The sequence below is a fragment of the Bufo gargarizans genome, chromosome 3, assembly GCF_014858855.1.
Source record: "Bufo gargarizans isolate SCDJY-AF-19 chromosome 3, ASM1485885v1, whole genome shotgun sequence".
Lineage (NCBI taxonomy): Eukaryota > Metazoa > Chordata > Amphibia > Anura > Bufonidae > Bufo > Bufo gargarizans.
Window position 1 is genome coordinate 568,090,858 of NC_058082.1, and position 19,052 is coordinate 568,109,909.

The following is a 19,052-nucleotide window of genomic DNA, read 5'->3' on the forward strand; positions in this document are numbered from 1 at the left end:
TACACCCTCTATGACCTCACTTCTGTATCTGGCATCTGGGCGAGTCTGATGAATGCCAGGAGAACGTTACCTGCCTGCATTGTGCCCGCTGTACAGTCTGGTGGAGGAGGGGTAATCCTATGGTGGGTCTTCAGGGTGTACAGTCTGGTGGAGGAGGGGTGATGGTATGGGGGGGGTCTTCAGGGTGTACAGTCTGGTGGAGGAGGGGTGATGGTATGGGGGGGGTCTTCAGGGTGTACAGTCTGGTGGAGGAGGGGTGATGGTATGGGGAGTCTTCAGGGTGTACAGTCTGGTGGAGGAGGGGTGATGGTATGGGGGGGTCTTCAGGGTGTACAGTCTGGTGGAGGAGGGGTGATGGTATGGGGGGGTCTTCAGGGTGTACAGTCTGGTGGAGGAGGGGTGATGGTATGGGGGGGTCTTCAGGGTGTACAGTCTGGTGGCGGAGGGGTGATGGTATGGGGGGGTCTTCAGGGTGTACAGTCTGGTGGAGGAGGGGTAATCCTATGGTGGGTCTTCAGGGTGTACAGTCTGGTGGAGGAGGGGTGATGTTATGGGGGGTCTTCAGGGTGTACAGTCTGGTGGAGGAGGGGTGATGGTATGGGGGGTCTTCAGGGTGTACAGTCTGGTGGAGGAGGGGTGGTGATATGGGGGGGTCTTCAGGGTGTACAGTCTGGTGGAGGAGGGGTGATGGTATGGGGGGGTCTTCAGGGTGTACAGTCTGGTGGAGGAGGGGTGATGGTATGGGGTCTTCAGGGTGTACAGTCTGGTGGAGGAGGGGTGATGGTATGGGGAGTCTTCAGGGTGTACAGTCTGGTGGAGGAGGGGTAATGCTACGGGGGGTCTTCAGGGTGTACAGTCTGGTGGAGGAGGGGTAATGCTACGGGGGGTCTTCAGGGTGTACAGTCTGGTGGAGGAGGGGTAATGCTACGGGGGGTCTTCAGGGTGTACAGTCTGGTGGAGGAGGGGTAATGCTATGGGGGGTCTTCAGGGTGTACAGTCTGGTGGAGGAGGGGTAATGCTACGGGGGGTCTTCAGGGTGTACAGTCTGGTGGAGGAGGGGTAAAGCTATGGTGGGTCTTCAGGACGAACAGTCTGGTGGAGGATGGGTAATGCTATGGGAGGTCTTTAGGGTTTACAGTCTGGTGGGGGAGGGGTAATGCTACGGGGGTCTTCAGGGGTCGGCCTTGGACCCTTATGTCCAGTGAAGGGAACTCTTAATACTTCATTAGACAAGACATTGTGGGCAGTTGTTTGGTGACAGCTTTGTGGAAACAGTTTGGGCAAGGCCCTTCTCTGCTCCTCCATGACTGCGCCCTGATGCACAAGCTCCATAAAGACATAAGACATGGTTGGGGGTTAGGGTTAGAAAGACCTGACCGGCCGCACATAGTTCTGACCTCAACCCCATCCAACACCAGAACAGAAACTGCCAGCCCGGCCTTCTCCTCCAACATGAGGGTCTGACCTCACAAAGGTCTTCTGAAGCAAAGCCTTCCCAGAGGAGTAAAGGAGGGACCTTCTCCATATTAATGCTTATGGATGTAGAATGGAAAGTCCTAACAGTTCCTAGAAGTGGAATGTGGAGGGTTCACATACTTTTCTCCATATAGTTTGTGTATGTATATGTGTGTATGTATATGTGTGTATATATATATATGTGTGTGTATATATATATATATATATATATATATATATATATATATATAATCCTGTAATAGGACTGAGTGCCCCTCTGAGGCCTGTGGACTCCTTTTATACATCCTGTGGTTTATTTTTCTCCTATATATATTGTACAGTAAGATATATGTAAGGACGGGGGGGGGGTCCAGCTGTTACCAGAATAATTGAAAACCGCTCTTTGTATGGTAATTACTGACTGTACTTCACCTCTGCATCTCTGTTTGTCACCTTCCAGGCGCTACGTTTTCTGTCCAAAATCAAGAAGACACTGTGAAACTTCTCCAGGAGCCTACAGGAGGTAAGTGATGATCAGCATGTTGTCCCCTGACCATATGTACTGATCTACTGGACCAACCAGACTTCCTGTCTGAAATGTGCCCTTGGGTAGCTGTCCTGTTCGGGATACACCCTGTAGTTGATCCTTCAGTCAGATGTTCAGTTTTTTTTCTTTTTAGTAAAGTTCTAATGAGTGGTAATTGAACACTGCCGTCATGCTTCCTGATCAGGAGAGACCATGTTGTCACCACTCTGCCTCTCTCTAAGCTGTACGCTGGCGGCGCTGATCACTGGCATCGCTGCTCTCCTGTTATTACCTACATGTAGAGGCTGGCTAAGAAGTCTGCACATAGCCACCCTCAGCCAGGAGCTTAGCTATAGGAAGTGGCTGCTATGGGGGCCTGAACTCAGAAGGGGCCCACCCAGGAGGAGGACTAGAAGACATTACTGTCAGAGCCCCCTCGACAGTATCATACAGTGACATGACATAGAGTATATACGTGTAGGAAATAGAGCTGCTGTCGGGCCTGGTCTGAGAGAGCGACTAGCCGCAGGAGTGAGGGTTGCATTGGAGTTGCTGGGGGAGGGGATGTGCCCATTCAAAAATTTGCTGTGGGGCACCACTGTCCGCAGCGTATACTATATGCTGCAGATGGACCTCTGTCACATCCAAGTTAGAGGATGTCATAAGTAAATCAAAACGCTAAACTCGGCAAATGGACGTCAGAATCCACAAGATGCAAGCTGCACCGACGGCGGAGAAAGTGCAGGGAAGGAGGAGGATTCTGGTTATACACGCTTAATGGTTATGTACAGCCCTAGGGGCAGTTTTTATTTTAATATTGCATTGTCATTTTTTTTAGCTAAAAATTAGTTTTTTCATTTGGTCTTTATTATTTTACCCACTGTTGAAGACTGGTAGTTACGCCCCGGGTTTATTAGATGACCGGCACAATGTGAAAGTACCAGTCACACAGCTAGAAAAACTGTAACTCTTTGTGACAGAATGGCTCAATATTTGTAATAAAGACTAATTTCAAAAATTTATTTTTAGCCCAAAATGAGTAAAATGTAATCATAAAAAACTGCCTTAGAAGGTGTAGATAGCCTTTAAGGCACCCACCACAGAGTAGACAGGAGATGAGACAACAGGGCAATCCCTCCTGCTCGTACTGTACCCTTCCCCCTTGAGGAGTTCTTAATCCTGTGTTTGTATGAATGGCTCCGATCCCTCTGTCAACGTGGACCTTTCTTCTGGGCCATAACCGTTCCAGTCCATGAGATGACGGACCTATGTACCCCACCAGGATCTTCTCATCTACATACTCCGGGTGACCATGCTTTTCATAAAAGCGACTTTTTACACAAACCACCACATAAGCAAATTGTCTACAGCAATGTCAGCCATTTCTGCTGGTAAGAGGATGATCAATGAGGCGCAATATGCGCCAATTTAGTGGCCCCGACCTCTTTGACATTTCTTTGACTCATTTCTGGCGTGGTGCATTCTTTATGGAGAAAAATCTGGAGAAAACTGTTGATATATTTGGCACAAAGCAAAATGCCATTCTTTTTGGTGCATTTTACGCCATAATTCTGGCGCAACTTGATTAGTAGACGTGAGCAGTGAAAGGTCTTTGGTATTCTCATGGCCGTGGTTGTGGTCCACATAAAATGAGAATGCATAGACCTGCTCCGCGCCGCAGGGTTCCACCGCCGAGGCTCCATTCAGTGATTCATCTGGTCCCCGTCCTGTAAACCTTTGGCCAGTGTCGCACGTGCCCCTTCATCCACTCACCGGCCTCAGCAATGGCCTGTCCTCATGCGACCAGTGACCCAGGACATGTCACTGCTGAGGCCAGTGTCTGGCTGCAGAGACCTTACTTACAAGGTCCGTAGCATAGGGTCGGCTCCTCTTCAATGATGTAACTGGAGCCGCTGTAGAAGAAAAGGATCTAATAAACCCCCTGCAGTCATCGGCAGATCCTGGATGACGCGCGCCTTGGCTGGATCCATCTAATAAACCCCCTGCAGTCATCGGCAGATCCTCGACGACGCGCGCCTTGGCTGGATCCATCTAATAAACCCCCTGCAGTCATCGGCAGATCCTCGACGACGCGCGCCTTGGCTGGATCCATCTAATAAACCCCCTGCAGTCATCGGCAGATCCTGGATGACGCGCGCCTTGGCTGGATCCATCTAATAAACCCCCTGCAGTCATCGGCAGATCCTGGACGACGCGCACCTTGGCTGGATCCATCTAATAAACCCCCTGCAGTCATCGGCAGATCCTGGACGACGCGCACCTTGGCTGGATCCATCTAATAAACGCCCTGCAGTCATCGGCAGATCCTGGACGACGCGCACCTTGGCTGGATCTATCTAATAAACCCCCTGCAGTCATCGGCAGATCCTGGACGACGCGCACCTTGGCTGGATCCATCTAATAAACCCCCTGCAGTCATCGGCAGATCCTGGACGACGCGCACCTTGGCTGGATCCATCTAATTAAACCCCCCTGCAGTCATCGGACGCGCACCTTGGCTGGATCCATCTAATAAACCCCCTGCAGTCATTGGCAGATCCTGGACGACGCGCACCTTGGCTAGATCCATCTAATAAACCCCCTGCAGTCATCGGACGCGCACCTTGGCTGGATCCATCTAATAAACCCCCTGCCGTCATCGGACGCGCACCTTGGCTGGATCCATCTAATAAACCCCCTGCAGTCATCGGCAGATCCTGGACGACGCGCACCTTGGCTGGATCCATCTAATAAACCCCCTGCAGTCATCGGACGCGCACCTTGGCTGGATCCATCTAATAAACCCCCTGCAGTCATCGGCAGATCCTGGACGACGCGCACCTTGGCTGGATCCATCTAATAAACCCCCTGCAGTCATCGGCAGATCCTGGACGACGCGCACCTTGGCTGGATCCATCTGATGTGCCCCAGAGACGCTCACCTTCTCCATCTTGGAGGCAGGACTTTCTTGACAAGAACACAATGGGGGTCATTTACTAACTAGAAATATGCGATCTGCTACCTTTTCTTTCTCACGCCATTTCAAAAAAAATAACGAAAAAAAGGGGCATGTCATTGGCGGGGAAGGGGCCGGGCAGCCCCTCTCATTTATCGTTTTCTACACCTGTTTTAGGTGTAGAAAATGGCGTAGCCAGGGAGTGTGGTGGGAGCTGACGTAGATTTCTACAGGTGAGGATACATTGAGCCGGCGCCTCTTCATAACTCTGCGGCTATAGATGACCCCCAGTGTTCCTCCAGAGAGACAAAGTACTCTCTGAACACACCATTCATGAATGTTAGACAAGGCGACCTCCGTATTGGTCGGCTGGATAAGTCTGAGACGAGGGGTAGAGGATGGTGGTTACGTCTGGTGACCTCATGAAGTCCTCCGTAGCCTATATAAGGATGAAGATCTTCTCTTTCTTGGCCAACAGCAGCCGGGGACCTGGGACGGACGGACAAATCCCTTCTCCAGGTTCTCCTTGATATTCTGCCCCAACACTGGCATCTCAGGAGCAGACCTGAAGGAAGTCCCTCCTTGGGAGCAAAGTCCGTGGAAAAATCCTGTTCTTTGAGGGGGAAGAACATGAACATTCAAAAACATCGGCAAAATCAGAACAGTGGATACTCCCTGCTGACAACTTAAAGGGGTGCTCTGACTCCGGCAAAGAGCATTTGTCATGTAGATGCAGTGAATACAAGGCACTTCCTAATGTACAGTGATTCTCCATATTGCTTCGTAGCTGGACTAATTTTTCAATCGCATTGTACACTGCTCATTTCCATGATTACGGCCACCCTGTAATCCAGCAGCAGTGGTCGTGTAAGGAAAAAGTGCCCTCCTCTCTGGTGGCGGGGACCACAGGAGCGTGCATAGGCCGATTTACTTTTTACGACCGTGTGCAAGCATGACCACCGGTGCTGGATTGCAGGGTGATCGTAACCATGGAAACGAGCATTGTATAAAGTGATGGAAAAATTTATCAAAACTGCAAAGGAGGCAATATGGAAAATCACAATACATTAGTAAGTGCCTGGTATTAACTGCATCTACATGATAAATGCCATCTGCTGAAGCAGGACCACCCCTTGAAGACCAGATGTGTGGAGTATTGACCATCCTCCAGATAAAGAACTGCCATCTAAAAGAAGGAATGCCTGTGGGTGTCTCTTGAGGGACGGGGTGAATACACAGTTATTGTTATGGGCAAATCAAAATCTAAAACGTCTGCACCAGCAAAGATGGCATCGCAAATGTCACCTAACCCCTAGGCCGGGAAGGTTCCTCCCCAGAGGCTACAGTCCTGGGCTCCGTGCCACCCAAGTGTCTCCTCCTGGCCTTCTCTCAGTGTCTCAGGGGAACGGTTCCTATAATTCTGCGCAGGATCGGTGTCAGCCCAGCAACATGAAGCGGCCTTCCTCATCTGCAGTGCTGGCCCCAGAAAGAAAACCAGAAGGCTGTAGGACCCAGAGACAAGAAAATCCCAAAAGCAAGCAGAATCCACGGGAAAACAACAAATGGTAAGGTAAGGGGCAGGAGGACTACAAGAACCAGGCTACACTGACAAGACACAGATCTAGGATGGATACAAATCTACACTCCGCTCCGGGCGTGTCTGTCACTTGAGATGACAATTCTGAAGTATCTATTCTTATCACTCTGTGTGGTGCCGTTCCTCTATTATTCCTGCTAGAAGTTTAAGAGTAACTGTACAGGTGCGTTCTACCAGTGGGCTGGTGTCCCCGGTGTCGTACTGTGTACAGAGACCCCCAACTGCTAACACCCTGGTGTACGTTTATTTGTAAACTTCTAGTAAGAATAATAGAGGAACAGCACAACATAGCGTCATAAGAACAGGTGTTATAGGCTTATTACCTGGGGAAGGTAATAAAACAGACATGTCAGGAGAGGTGAGAGGTCCTCTGTAAAGGAAGGCTGACCCGTCAGGAACTTCACCATGAGCTGCCCAGGCTGAGTAATGTGGTGAGATGACCTAAACCTCCGCCCAAGGCGATACTAATAGACAGGAGAAGACGAGACAGCAGAGGGATCCCTGCTCCTTACAAACCTATAGAACCTCAAGAGATGGTCTGCTGGGTACAAGTGGCGCCATCCCTCAGGACGTGTCCCTGCCATCCATCCCATGAATAATGAGGTGTCTGTCGTCACAGTGGACCCCCTTAGTTATGTTGTAAACCGCTGTCATTAGACCTGTTGGAGGACTCAAGGTAATTGTTTTATCCAGGGTAATATTCTGGCATGGCCGCCCTCTGACATTAAACAACAATGGATGTGGGGGCACACTACAATGAAAGGGGAGCGCCCTGACGGTTCAAATACAATACAAAGATACCCAAAAATAGTCACATGGCCCAAGAGAACCGCAACAATGTGCACATCCACAGAATGTAACCTCAATAAAGCAATTTTATTAGGCTACATAGACAAACAGACATTATCTAAACTGTATACAATGAATCATGTGCTGGTACAAAATAAGAGCAAACACAGCGTCCACCAAAGCCCACAAATAGGGACACAAGGTGTATGGTCCGAGACAAAGTCACAAACAATGCAAAACCGAGAGTCCGCAGTGAAGAAGTAATAATGTGGCATCAAAGTAACCTCAAATAATACCCCAAAAAAGGAATAAAGATGTAAGGCTTGGACTATATGGGTGGACCCGAGGACGTAAAATGACGCCCCATGCGTATCACCGGTGAAGTCCGGCTTCCTCAGGGGTAAATGTCTGTGTGTAACATAGTCCTATGTATATATATACACCAATATCGGTAGTAATAGCCAATGATTAGAGATAGTCATCTGTGTAGAAAAAAGAAATCATGATGTACTCATGGCGTCCCAGGATATGTGCCGCGCCTGTGCAAGATGGCCGCAAACAGGAAGTATAAAAAAACATGTGATCACAGATAAGAGACTTCACTCGTGCGTTTCAAGCAGTACACAATATTATATTCATAATGGCAAAGGCCGTACGCTAAATCTAGACAAGATGTCCACAAACCGGAAGTCCCACAGATCATGTGATCACAAACCGGAAATGCGCATCTTCGAATTGGAACGCAAACGCATTCCGTGCACAGCGCCAACGCATCCTACTATGACAAATAATGTGACTTGTTTAAACATGATTAATCAATAAATATAGAGTAAATCCTTAAATAAGAACATGGTTATAATAATGACAAATAATAAACATGTAAAAAAGAAGGATTGGTCACTCTTATATGGAAATATAGGATGTTGGTTTTATTAATATTACTAATATAAGTTAAAATACAAAAACAATAATAAAATAGAAACAATCTCCTATATATATTCTCTATGTATAACAGTAAAACCGCATCTGCGTCTTTTGTAATAAGGTGCGTTTTTTGTAAGTGAAGTGTGTTTTCTCAATGAAAGGAAGATTCAAATGAAGGATGAATAAATCCTCTAAAAAAGCTTTGGAATAACAGACTTGAGTATGTTTGGTATTATTTATATTTTTATATATTTTTAAAGTGTATTTTTATTATATGTTTAAAATAAGGAAATGAAATATCAATACCTGATATGATACCCTATATCTGTAGACCAAAATGATAGGTACAAAATATGACAATGACTCAGATCGAGACATGAAAACAATGCATTAAAATAACATCTAAAAATGCTATATTGACCCTGAATAAAACACTCCAGAGTCCAGTCCGGACCTTGGTGACAACCAACACTAGTATAAATTACGAGGCTTTACAAGATGGGAGTATGCTACTGAGGAAGGGGACAGTGTTTCCCCGAAACGCGTCTAGCGTCACACCTTTGGACGAATACCCCATCTTCTACCAAGTGCACTATAAAGGAAAAGAAAAAGAAAAAGAAACCTTTGGATCCATTGTTGAAATCATCGGAATACGTCATTCATCAGCGCTGATAGAGAAGGACTTTGCATATCCGGTTCAAATTTCCCGCGGAGAACACGTGGGACGCGACTAGCCCTGCAGCCGGGACGCCGGCCGATTCAGCTAAGCAGGGTCTCGCATTTAAGCCCTTACCTCCATCCGACGGCTTCAACCAAGGTAAGCCCACTATTTTAGTGGGTATAACATTCAGCCAACACCGATTAAATACATTGCCTGTGAAGACTGGAACTATCGATACAGCGATATTTCTTACAAAAATAGCGCATCAGTCAGCAGGCACATACGGTGCAGCATTGGCCTATAGCGGTCAATTCGTTTATACCTATTGTGTTTAAAAGCATTTTGCACGGAATATCAGTGCTATATATCATAACATCAAGAAAAGGAGTTGAAACAAACAAAGAGTGGGATTTCGTTCATATATATGGACTTTGATACAAGTACTAGAAACTTATTTTCCACCATCATACAGCTGATTTATCTATCCAACTGAAACTGTATCTAAACCACTGGGTGAATACTTGTGTCAATTTGTCTTCCACATAACAGACTATCGAATCCAGGTGGAGACACTGTAACACTGTTTTCTGTCCAGCATTGAAATTATTGTCTTTTCTGTTATACATAGAGAATATATATAGGAGATTGTTTCTATTTTATTATTGTTTTTGTATTTTAACTTATATTAGTAATATTAATAAAACCAACATCCTATATTTCCATATAAGAGTGACCAATCCTTCTTTTTTACATATTTACTTACCATTTTGAGGGGTGACTCATTTTTGGATTGGAGCACCTGTCCTGAGGGAAACAGAAGTGAGCGGATCCCCTTGTTTTTTGCCAAATAATAAACATGATTACCTATATAAAATTGTGTCAAATACATGACCTATAAATACACTATATATGAAAAAGCCCCAAATAACAAGACCCTAATGGAATGGAAAGAATAATACATATATTAGTGAAAAATATATAATAAAGCACAATATCATAAAATATAAAAATGTGTAAATTTCCTATACTATGATTTATTACCCAATAAATACAATAATATCCTATAGACTCATATTATCGATATACATATAATAAGTCACATATTAAAGGAAACCGGTCGACTCTCGGAGTGCAGGTGCACACACACTGTGAAGGAGCCCAGCACCGCCCCGCGTCCTCCCAATCTCCTCCATGCTTCAGAGAGGAGTCCAGCGTTCTCCGACTCTCGGAGTGCAGGTGCACACACACTGTGAAGGAGCCCAGCACCGCCCCGCGTCCTCCTAATCTCCTCCATGCTTCAGAGAGGAGTCCAGCGTTCTCTGACTCTCGGAGTGCAGGCACACACACTGTGAAGGAGCCCAGCACCGCCCCGGTCCTCCTAATCTCCTCCATGCTTCAGAGAGGAGTCCAGTGTTCTCTGACTCTCGGAGTGCAGCCACACACACTGTGAAGGAGCCCAGCACCGCCCTGTGTCCTCCTAATCTCCTCCATGCTTCAGAGAGGAGTCCAGCGTTCTCTGACTCTCGGAGTGCAGGTGCACACACACTGTGAAGGAGCCCAGCACCGCCCCGCGTTCTCCTAATCTCCTTGCTTCAGAGAGGAGTCCAGCGTTCTCTGACTCTCGGAGTGCAGGCACACACACACTGTGAAGGAGCCCAGCACCGCCCCGCGTCCTCCCAATCTCCTCCATGCTTCAGAGAGGAGTCCAGCGTTCTCTGACTCTCGGAGTGCAGGCGCACACACTGTGAAGGAGCCCAGCACCGCCCTGCGTCCTCCCAATCTCCTCCATGCTTCAGAGAGGAGTCCAGCGTTCTCTGGCTCTCGGAGTGCAGGCGCACACACACTGTGAAGGAGCCCAGCACCGCCCCGCGTCCTCCTAATCTCCTCCTTGCTTCAGAGAGGAGTCCAGCGTTCTCCGAGAGTCAGAGTGCAGCCACACACACTGTGAAGGAGCCCAGCACCGCCCTGCGTCCTCCCAATCTCCTCCATGCTTCAGAGAGGAGTCCAGCGTTCTCTGACTCTCGGAGTGCAGGCGCACACACTGTGAAGGAGCCCAGCACCGCCCCGCATCCTCCTAATCTCCTCCTTGCTTCAGAGAGGAGTCCAGCGTTCTCTGGCTCTCGGAGTGCAGGCACACACACTGTGAAGGAGCCCAGCACCGCCCCGCGTCCTCCTAATCTCCTCCTTGCTTCAGAGAGGAGTCCAGCGTTCTCCGAGAGTCAGAGTGCAGCCACACACACTGTGAAGGAGCCCAGCACCGCCCCGCATCCTCCCAATCTCCTCCATGCTTCAGAGAGGAGTCCAGCGTTCTCCGAGAGTCAGAGTGCAGGCACACACACTGTGAAGGAGCCCAGCACCGCCCCGCATCCTCCCAATCTCCTCCATGCTTCAGAGAGGAGTCCAGCGTTCTCTGACTCTCGGAGTGCAGGCGCACACACTGTGAAGGAGCCCAGCACCGCCCTGCGTCCTCCCAATCTCCTCCATGCTTCAGAGAGGAGTCCAGCGTTCTCTGACTCTCGGAGTGCAGGCGCACACACACTGTGAAGGAGCCCAGCACCGCCCCGCGTCCTCCTAATCTCCTCCTTGCTTCAGAGAGGAGTCCAGCGTTCTCCGAGAGTCAGAGTGCAGCCACACACACTGTGAAGGAGCCCAGCACCGCCCTGCGTCCTCCCAATCTCCTCCATGCTTCAGAGAGGAGTCCAGCGTTCTCTGACTCTCGGAGTGCAGGCGCACACACTGTGAAGGAGCCCAGCACCGCCCCGCATCCTCCTAATCTCCTCCTTGCTTCAGAGAGGAGTCCAGCGTTCTCTGGCTCTCGGAGTGCAGGCACACACACTGTGAAGGAGCCCAGCACCGCCCCGCATCCTCCTAATCTCCTCCTTGCTTCAGAGAGGAGTCCAGCGTTCTCCGAGAGTCAGAGTGCAGGCACACACACTGTGAAGGAGCCCAGCACCGCCCCGCATCCTCCCAATCTCCTCCATGCTTCAGAGAGGAGTCCAGCGTTCTCTGACTCTCGGAGTGCAGGCGCACACACTGTGAAGGAGCCCAGCACCGCCCCGCATCCTCCTAATCTCCTCCTTGCTTCAGAGAGGAGTCCAGCGTTCTCCGAGAGTCAGAGTGCAGGCACACACACTGTGAAGGAGCCCAGCACCGCCCCGCATCCTCCCAATCTCCTCCATGCTTCAGAGAGGAGTCCAGCGTTCTCTGACTCTCGGAGTGCAGGCGCACACACTGTGAAGGAGCCCAGCACCGCCCTGCGTCCTCCCAATCTCCTCCATGCTTCAGAGAGGAGTCCAGCGTTCTCTGACTCTCGGAGTGCAGGCGCACACACACTGTGAAGGAGCCCAGCACCGCCCCGCGTCCTCCTAATCTCCTCCTTGCTTCAGAGAGGAGTCCAGCGTTCTCCGAGAGTCAGAGTGCAGCCACACACACTGTGAAGGAGCCCAGCACCGCCCTGCGTCCTCCCAATCTCCTCCATGCTTCAGAGAGGAGTCCAGCGTTCTCTGACTCTCGGAGTGCAGGCGCACACACTGTGAAGGAGCCCAGCACCGCCCCGCATCCTCCTAATCTCCTCCTTGCTTCAGAGAGGAGTCCAGCGTTCTCTGGCTCTCGGAGTGCAGGCACACACACTGTGAAGGAGCCCAGCACCGCCCCGCGTCCTCCTAATCTCCTCCTTGCTTCAGAGAGGAGTCCAGCGTTCTCCGAGAGTCAGAGTGCAGGCACACACACTGTGAAGGAGCCCAGCACCGCCCCGCATCCTCCCAATCTCCTCCATGCTTCAGAGAGGAGTCCAGCGTTCTCTGACTCTCGGAGTGCAGGCGCACACACTGTGAAGGAGCCCAGCACCGCCCCGCGTCCTCCTAATCTCCTTCATGCTTCAGAGATGAGTCCAGCGTTCTCTGACTCTCGGAGTGCAGCCGCACACACTGTGAAGGAGCCCAGCACCGCCCCGCGTCCTTCCAATCTCCTCCATGCTTCAGAGAGGAGTCCAGCGTTCTCTGACTCTCGGAGTGCAGGCGCACACACTGTGAAGGAGCCCAGCACCGCCCCGCATCCTCCTAATCTCCTCCTTGCTTCAGAGAGGAGTCCAGCGTTCTCCGAGAGTCAGAGTGCAGGCACACACACTGTGAAGGAGCCCAGCACCGCCCCGCATCCTCCCAATCTCCTCCATGCTTCAGAGAGGAGTCCAGCGTTCTCTGACTCTCGGAGTGCAGGCACACACACTGTGGAGTCCAGCACCGCCCCGCGTCCTCCCAATCTCCTCCATGCTTCAGAGAGGAGTCCAGCGTTCTCTGACTCTCGGAGTGCAGGCACACACACTGTGGAGTCCAGCACTGCCCCGCGTCCTCCTAATCTCCTCCATGATTCAGAGATGAGTCCAGCGTTCTCTGGCTCTCGGAGTGCAGGCACACACACTGTGAAGGAGCCCAGCACCGCCCCGTGTCCTCCTAATCTCCTCCATGCTTCAGAGATGAGTCCAGCGTTCTCTGACTCTCGGAGTGCAGCCACACACACTGTGAAGGAGCCCAGCACCGCCCCGCGTCCTCCTAATCTCCTCCATGCTTCAGAGAGGAGTCCAGCGTTCTCTGACTCTCGGAGTGCAGGCGCACACACTGTGAAGGAGCCCAGCACCGCCCCGCGTCCTCCTAATCTCCTCCTTGCTTCAGAGAGGAGTCCAGCGTTCTCTGACTCTCGGAGTGCAGCCACACACACTGTGAAGGAGCCCAGCACCGCCCCGCGTCCTCCTAATCTCCTCCATGCTTCAGAGATGAGTCCAGCGTTCTCTGACTCTCGGAGTGCAGGCACACACACTGTGAAGGAGCCCAGCACCGCCCCGCGTCCTCCCAATCTCCTCCATGCTTCAGAGAGGAGTCCAGCGTTCTCTGACTCTCGGAGTGCAGCCACACACACTGTGAAGGAGCCCAGCACCGCCCCGGTCCTCCTAATCTCCTCCATGCTTCAGAGAGGAGTCCAGCGTTCTCTGACTCTCGGAGTGCAGGCACACACACTGTGAAGGAGCCCAGCACCGCCCCGCGTCCTCCTAATCTCCTCCATGCTTCAGAGAGGAGTCCAGCGTTCTCTGACTCTCGGAGTGCAGCCACACACACTGTGAAGGAGCCCAGCACCGCCCCGCGTCCTCCTAATCTCCTCCATGCTTCAGAGAGGAGTCCAGTGTTCTCTGACTCTCGGAGTGCAGCCACACACACTGTGAAGGAGCCCAGCACCGCCCCGCGTCCTCCTAATCTCCTCCATGCTTCAGAGAGGAGTCCAGCGTTCTCTGACTCTCGGAGTGCAGCCACACACACTGTGAAGGAGCCCAGCACCGCCCCGCGTCCTCCTAATCTCCTCCTTGCTTCAGAGAGGAGTCCAGTGTTCTCTGACTCTCGGAGTGCAGGCGCACACACTGTGAAGGAGCCCAGCACCGCCCTGCGTCCTCCTAATCTCCTCCTTGCTTCAGAGAGGAGTCCAGTGTTCTCTGACTCTCGGAGTGCAGGCACACACACTGTGAAGGAGCCCAGCACCGCCCCGCGTCCTCCTAATCTCCTCCTCTGCTCCCTGACGTCACAAAGCTAGAGCGCATGCGCAGTTCGTTCCCTGAGGCTGATGCCAGCACTGGGAAGGAACATTATGCCGACACTGCGCATGCGCTAGCTCGTGCATCGCGGGATTACGGCGCTCTAGCTTTGTGACGTCGGGGAGCAAGGAGGAGATTGGGAGGATGCAGGGCAGTGCTGGGCTCCTTCACAGTGGGCGTGGCTGGGCTCTGGAAACGTTAGTAGACTAATTTGCATATATATAAAATCATTTATTTATTTTTTAGACAATAAAAGCACACAGAGCTATGGGGACTGGGTATTGCAGATGTGCTAGCGGCGATCTAGCAACCCATGTCCTCAGCTCTATACACAAAATCCCGATGACATATTCTCTTTAAGTGCATCCATAGTAAATACTATAAAGAATCCCCAAAAAATTCATACGAAGAATACTACACAAAAAGACCTGGGACGCCAGGAGTTAACACAGAAATAAAAAATTTCTATTGTTGAGCTACTATAATTAATACATAATATCAGAACATCAAGAATATAAAAAATTCCAACGAACCCATTATAGGGTAGAGAAAGGGACTGGTAAGGATGGGTTGACGTCCATCATGATGCTGGGCATGTGCCCACAAATAGTAACCAGCCGTGGAGCAGAACATCGGATCTATAGAGGTTCCGGTGGATCCATTATACAGTGGATATGGTGACGATGGGGTGATGTGCCCATAGAAACCCGTGAAAGTGAATTCTTCATTCATCCCATTTGGTGCCACAGAATCGAGATCAAAGATCCATCTGGATTCAAGACTAAGGCGCTGTGGAGTGGTGGCACCCCCCTCAAGTTGTTGTTGCGCACCCATCCCAGTCCAACGACTTGTAAGCCAGTAATATCACGTTAATGATGATCCAAAAAACGTGCAGTTACAGAAGTCAATGGTTTTTCTCCCTTGTCCTGTCACGATGTTCCAAAGGAATGTTTGATAAATGCTTCTGAATACGTTTGCAGAGTTCTTGGCCATAGATGAGGTTTTGGGTGCGACAATTGATGTAGTGTTTGAGGCGAATCTTTCTGGAGTCCCTTGGATTAACAAAGAAGTCAGAGGCAATCCTGAATGGACATATCTTGCAATTGCCCCAGGGATAGGTACCCTCTAGTCTGGGGTCTGTAATCTCTGGGTAGGTCACTGACGATGGCTACCCACCACCCGTAAATTAGGGGCTCTGCCTGCAATGATCTTAGGTTGTGGATCAACATGGTTTCCAAGTTTGGAGTCGGAAAGTAAAATGCGTATTCGGTAATTGATATAGATCATCCCACTGGGTGTTGAATCTAGTGACGATTTGCTTTTTGAGCGATTTCAAATGCCTGAGACGCCACTTTTTTAGGGTATCCCCTAGAACGAAAACGCGAGGTACGGCCTTTGCTATTATGATCATAATATTGCGCACTGCTTGGAACGCACGTGTGTAGGAGTGAAGTCTCTGATCTGTGATCACATGTTTTTTGATACTTCCTGTTTGCGGCCATCTTGTGCAGGCGCGGCGCATATCCTGGGACGCCATGAGTACATCAGGATTTCTTTTTTCTACACAGGTGACTATCTCTAATAATTGGCTATTACTACCGATATTGGTGTATATATATATACATAGGACTATGTTACACACAGACATTTACCCCTGAGGAAGCTGGACTTCACCGGTGATACGCATGGTGCGTCATTTTCCGGACTCGGGTCCACCCATATAGTCCAAGCCTTACATCTTTATTCCTTTTTTGGGGTGTTATTTGAGGTTACTTTGATGCCACATTATTACTTCTTCACTGCGGACTCTCGGTTTTGCATTGTTTGTGACTTTTTTTTTTAAATCAGATCATTTTTTATTGAACATTTTACAATGTAGCTACACGTTTTATCATATTACGTACAAGGATGACATAGAGACATGCTGTCCATACGGCTAATAACGAAAAGGACGCCAAGCTACGTGCAGTAAACAGATTACAATCCAACCCCCCCCCCCCCTCCCATCCCACCCCACCCAACCTGCAAGATTCAAAAGGCACATTGTTAAACACCTCTATTCAGACGTCGAAACGACAGCCATGGATCCCACAATTTTTCAAATTTCGCTGGACATCCACGCTTCTGGTATACCATCCGTTCATAACTCAGCATCACGTCAACCGCACCTAAGAATTCACCTAGCGTTGGCGGCGCTGTCTGTATCCAATGTAAGGCGATTAATTTCCTAGCAACATACAACACTCTACCTATAGCTATTTTATGCACCTGACCGGTGGCCAATTCAGAGACATATCCCAACACACACACTTTCGGGTCAGAGGGAATTCGTACTTTGTAAACGTCCTGTGTCGTCTGACGTACCAACTCCCAGTATCTCCCCAACCTTTCGCACGTCCACATCATATGCAACAAATCTGCAGACACCACAGAGCATCTTGGACATTCATCCGTGGGTCTAAACCCTATACGGAACAAAAAAACCGGTGTTTTGTAGACTCTATGGACAATAAACAGCTGTGAGAGTTTACGCCCTTCACTCAAGGAAGAGAGAGGTATCGCCTCCAGTATGTCAGACCACTGGCTGTCAGTTAATTCGCCAACATCCTTTTCCCATTTACTTTTAGCCGCAAGCGGGTGTGACCTTAGAAACTTATCAAGCAACATCTTGTATATACAGGAAATCATACCTCTCCTCGCCCCCCTGGACAGAATCAGGTGCAATGCAGCATCTCTCCCCGCCACCATAGTTGTACCTTTAAATGTGGAGTTGTAAGCATGTCTCACCTGAAGGTACTTATAAAAGTGAGTTCTAGGCAGTTCATACTTCTCCTGAAATCTGGCAAATGACATGAACTTCTTTTCCTCCAAAAGATGTCCCAACCTCAGAATACCCTTCCCTTTCCATGCCCCGAACTCAGACAGGGAGAGGAATTCCGGCAGCACGGGATTATCCCACAGTGGAGTGTATTCCGTATTGCCGAAAACCCCCCTCAGGAGCTTGACCTTACTCCACACGGACTGCATCAAATGTCCCAAATCACCCATCGGACCACTCCTTCCAGCCCCCTTAGTCTCAAGGATTAGCAGTAGGTCACTAGAGGACAAGCAATACTTAAACAACTGACACGACATCTCACTCGACTCCAGTTCCAGCCACCCCTTAAAATGTTGGCATTGAGCCGCCAGGAAGTACACCCAGGGGTTTGGCACTGCGAGGCCCCCTTCCGTTTTAGGATATTGCAACGTTTCCAGCTTAATTCTCGGATGCCCCTTCCGCCATATGAGCTCCCTGAAAGTAGCATTGATTGGAGCAAATTTGGACTTTGACAGCCAGACCGGGGAATTATGTAGAACATAGAGTAGCTGGGGCATCAACACCATTTTAATGAGATTGGCTCTTCCCGCCACTGACAGATATAATTTACACCATGCCTTAGTTTTATTACGAAATTTAACAACCAGCGGGTCAAAATTAAGGCGCCCAAAGTCTCGTATTCTCGGGGATATATGGATACCCAAGTACTTAAAGGTCGCTACACATGGAATACTTCTGTCTCGCACTGTCTGTGATTGCACTTGCCCGTCAAGCAGCATAATCGCCGACTTACTCCAGTTAATAGTCAGACCCGACAGATCCCTGAAGCAATCAATGATTTTCATAGCCGCTTCCAACGATGGACCAGTATCCCCCAGAAAAAGCAAAGTGTCGTCTGCATACATCGCCACTTTATTATCAACTGTCCCATATTGGAACCCCCGAATGTCCGTTGATTTCCGAATTGCTGCGGCCAATGGCTCAATCGCAACTGCAAATAGCAGAGGCGACAACGGGCACCCCTGTCTAGTACCCCGGCCCAGGCAGAACTTGGGGGACACTCCTCCATTCGCCCTGATACATGCTTTGGGTTTAGAATATAGCACCCGGACCCAGGATATATATTCATCTCCAAATCCCATATACGCCATAACTCTCCACAAGAATCGCCACTCAATGCTGTCAAAGGCCTTGGCCGCATCTAAAGAAAGGATAGCTCTATCTCCAACATTATCAGCTGGAAGTTGAATACTGGCAAACACTCTTCTAATATTAATTGACGTTGACTTCTGAGGCATGAAGCCAGTCTGGTCAGAGTGTATGATAGACAAAATCACTTTAGACAGACGCATGGCCAAGACCTTTGCAAGCAACTTAACATCAGCGGAGAGCAACGATATCGGTCTATATGAGTCAGGGAGAGAGTGATCCTTGTCTGGCTTAGGAATGACTACTATTACCGCCTCCTGCATGGACGGAGGCAACTCCCCCCTCTCCTTGGAATAATTTAATACCTTCAGAAGTTCCGGGAGCAGCACTTCCGAAAAGGACTTATAAACTTCCGCCGGAAGCCCATCTAAACCTGGAGCCTTGTCATTAGCCATAGCAGCTAATGCCGCCCTCAATTCTTCCAACTCAATCGGCTCCTCTAATCGCATACTGTCTTCCCTGGAAAGCCTAGGGAGATTTAATGTGGCTAAAAAGGTGTCAATATCCTCATCCGAGCATGTCACCCTGGAAGTATACAGAGA

General features: G+C 49.6%; 1 protein-coding gene across 1 annotated transcript in view; it reads left to right on the plus strand.

The window, feature by feature from the left end:
- The window catches only part of LOC122930735, a 60,180-nt gene that overhangs the window by 18,872 nt on the left and 22,256 nt on the right, over positions 1-19,052 (plus strand). Inside the window, exon 5 of the mRNA XM_044284310.1 lies at positions 1,916-1,978. Within this exon, the coding sequence (XP_044140245.1) occupies positions 1,916-1,978 (63 nt within the window). The remainder of the gene's footprint in view (positions 1-1,915; positions 1,979-19,052) is intronic.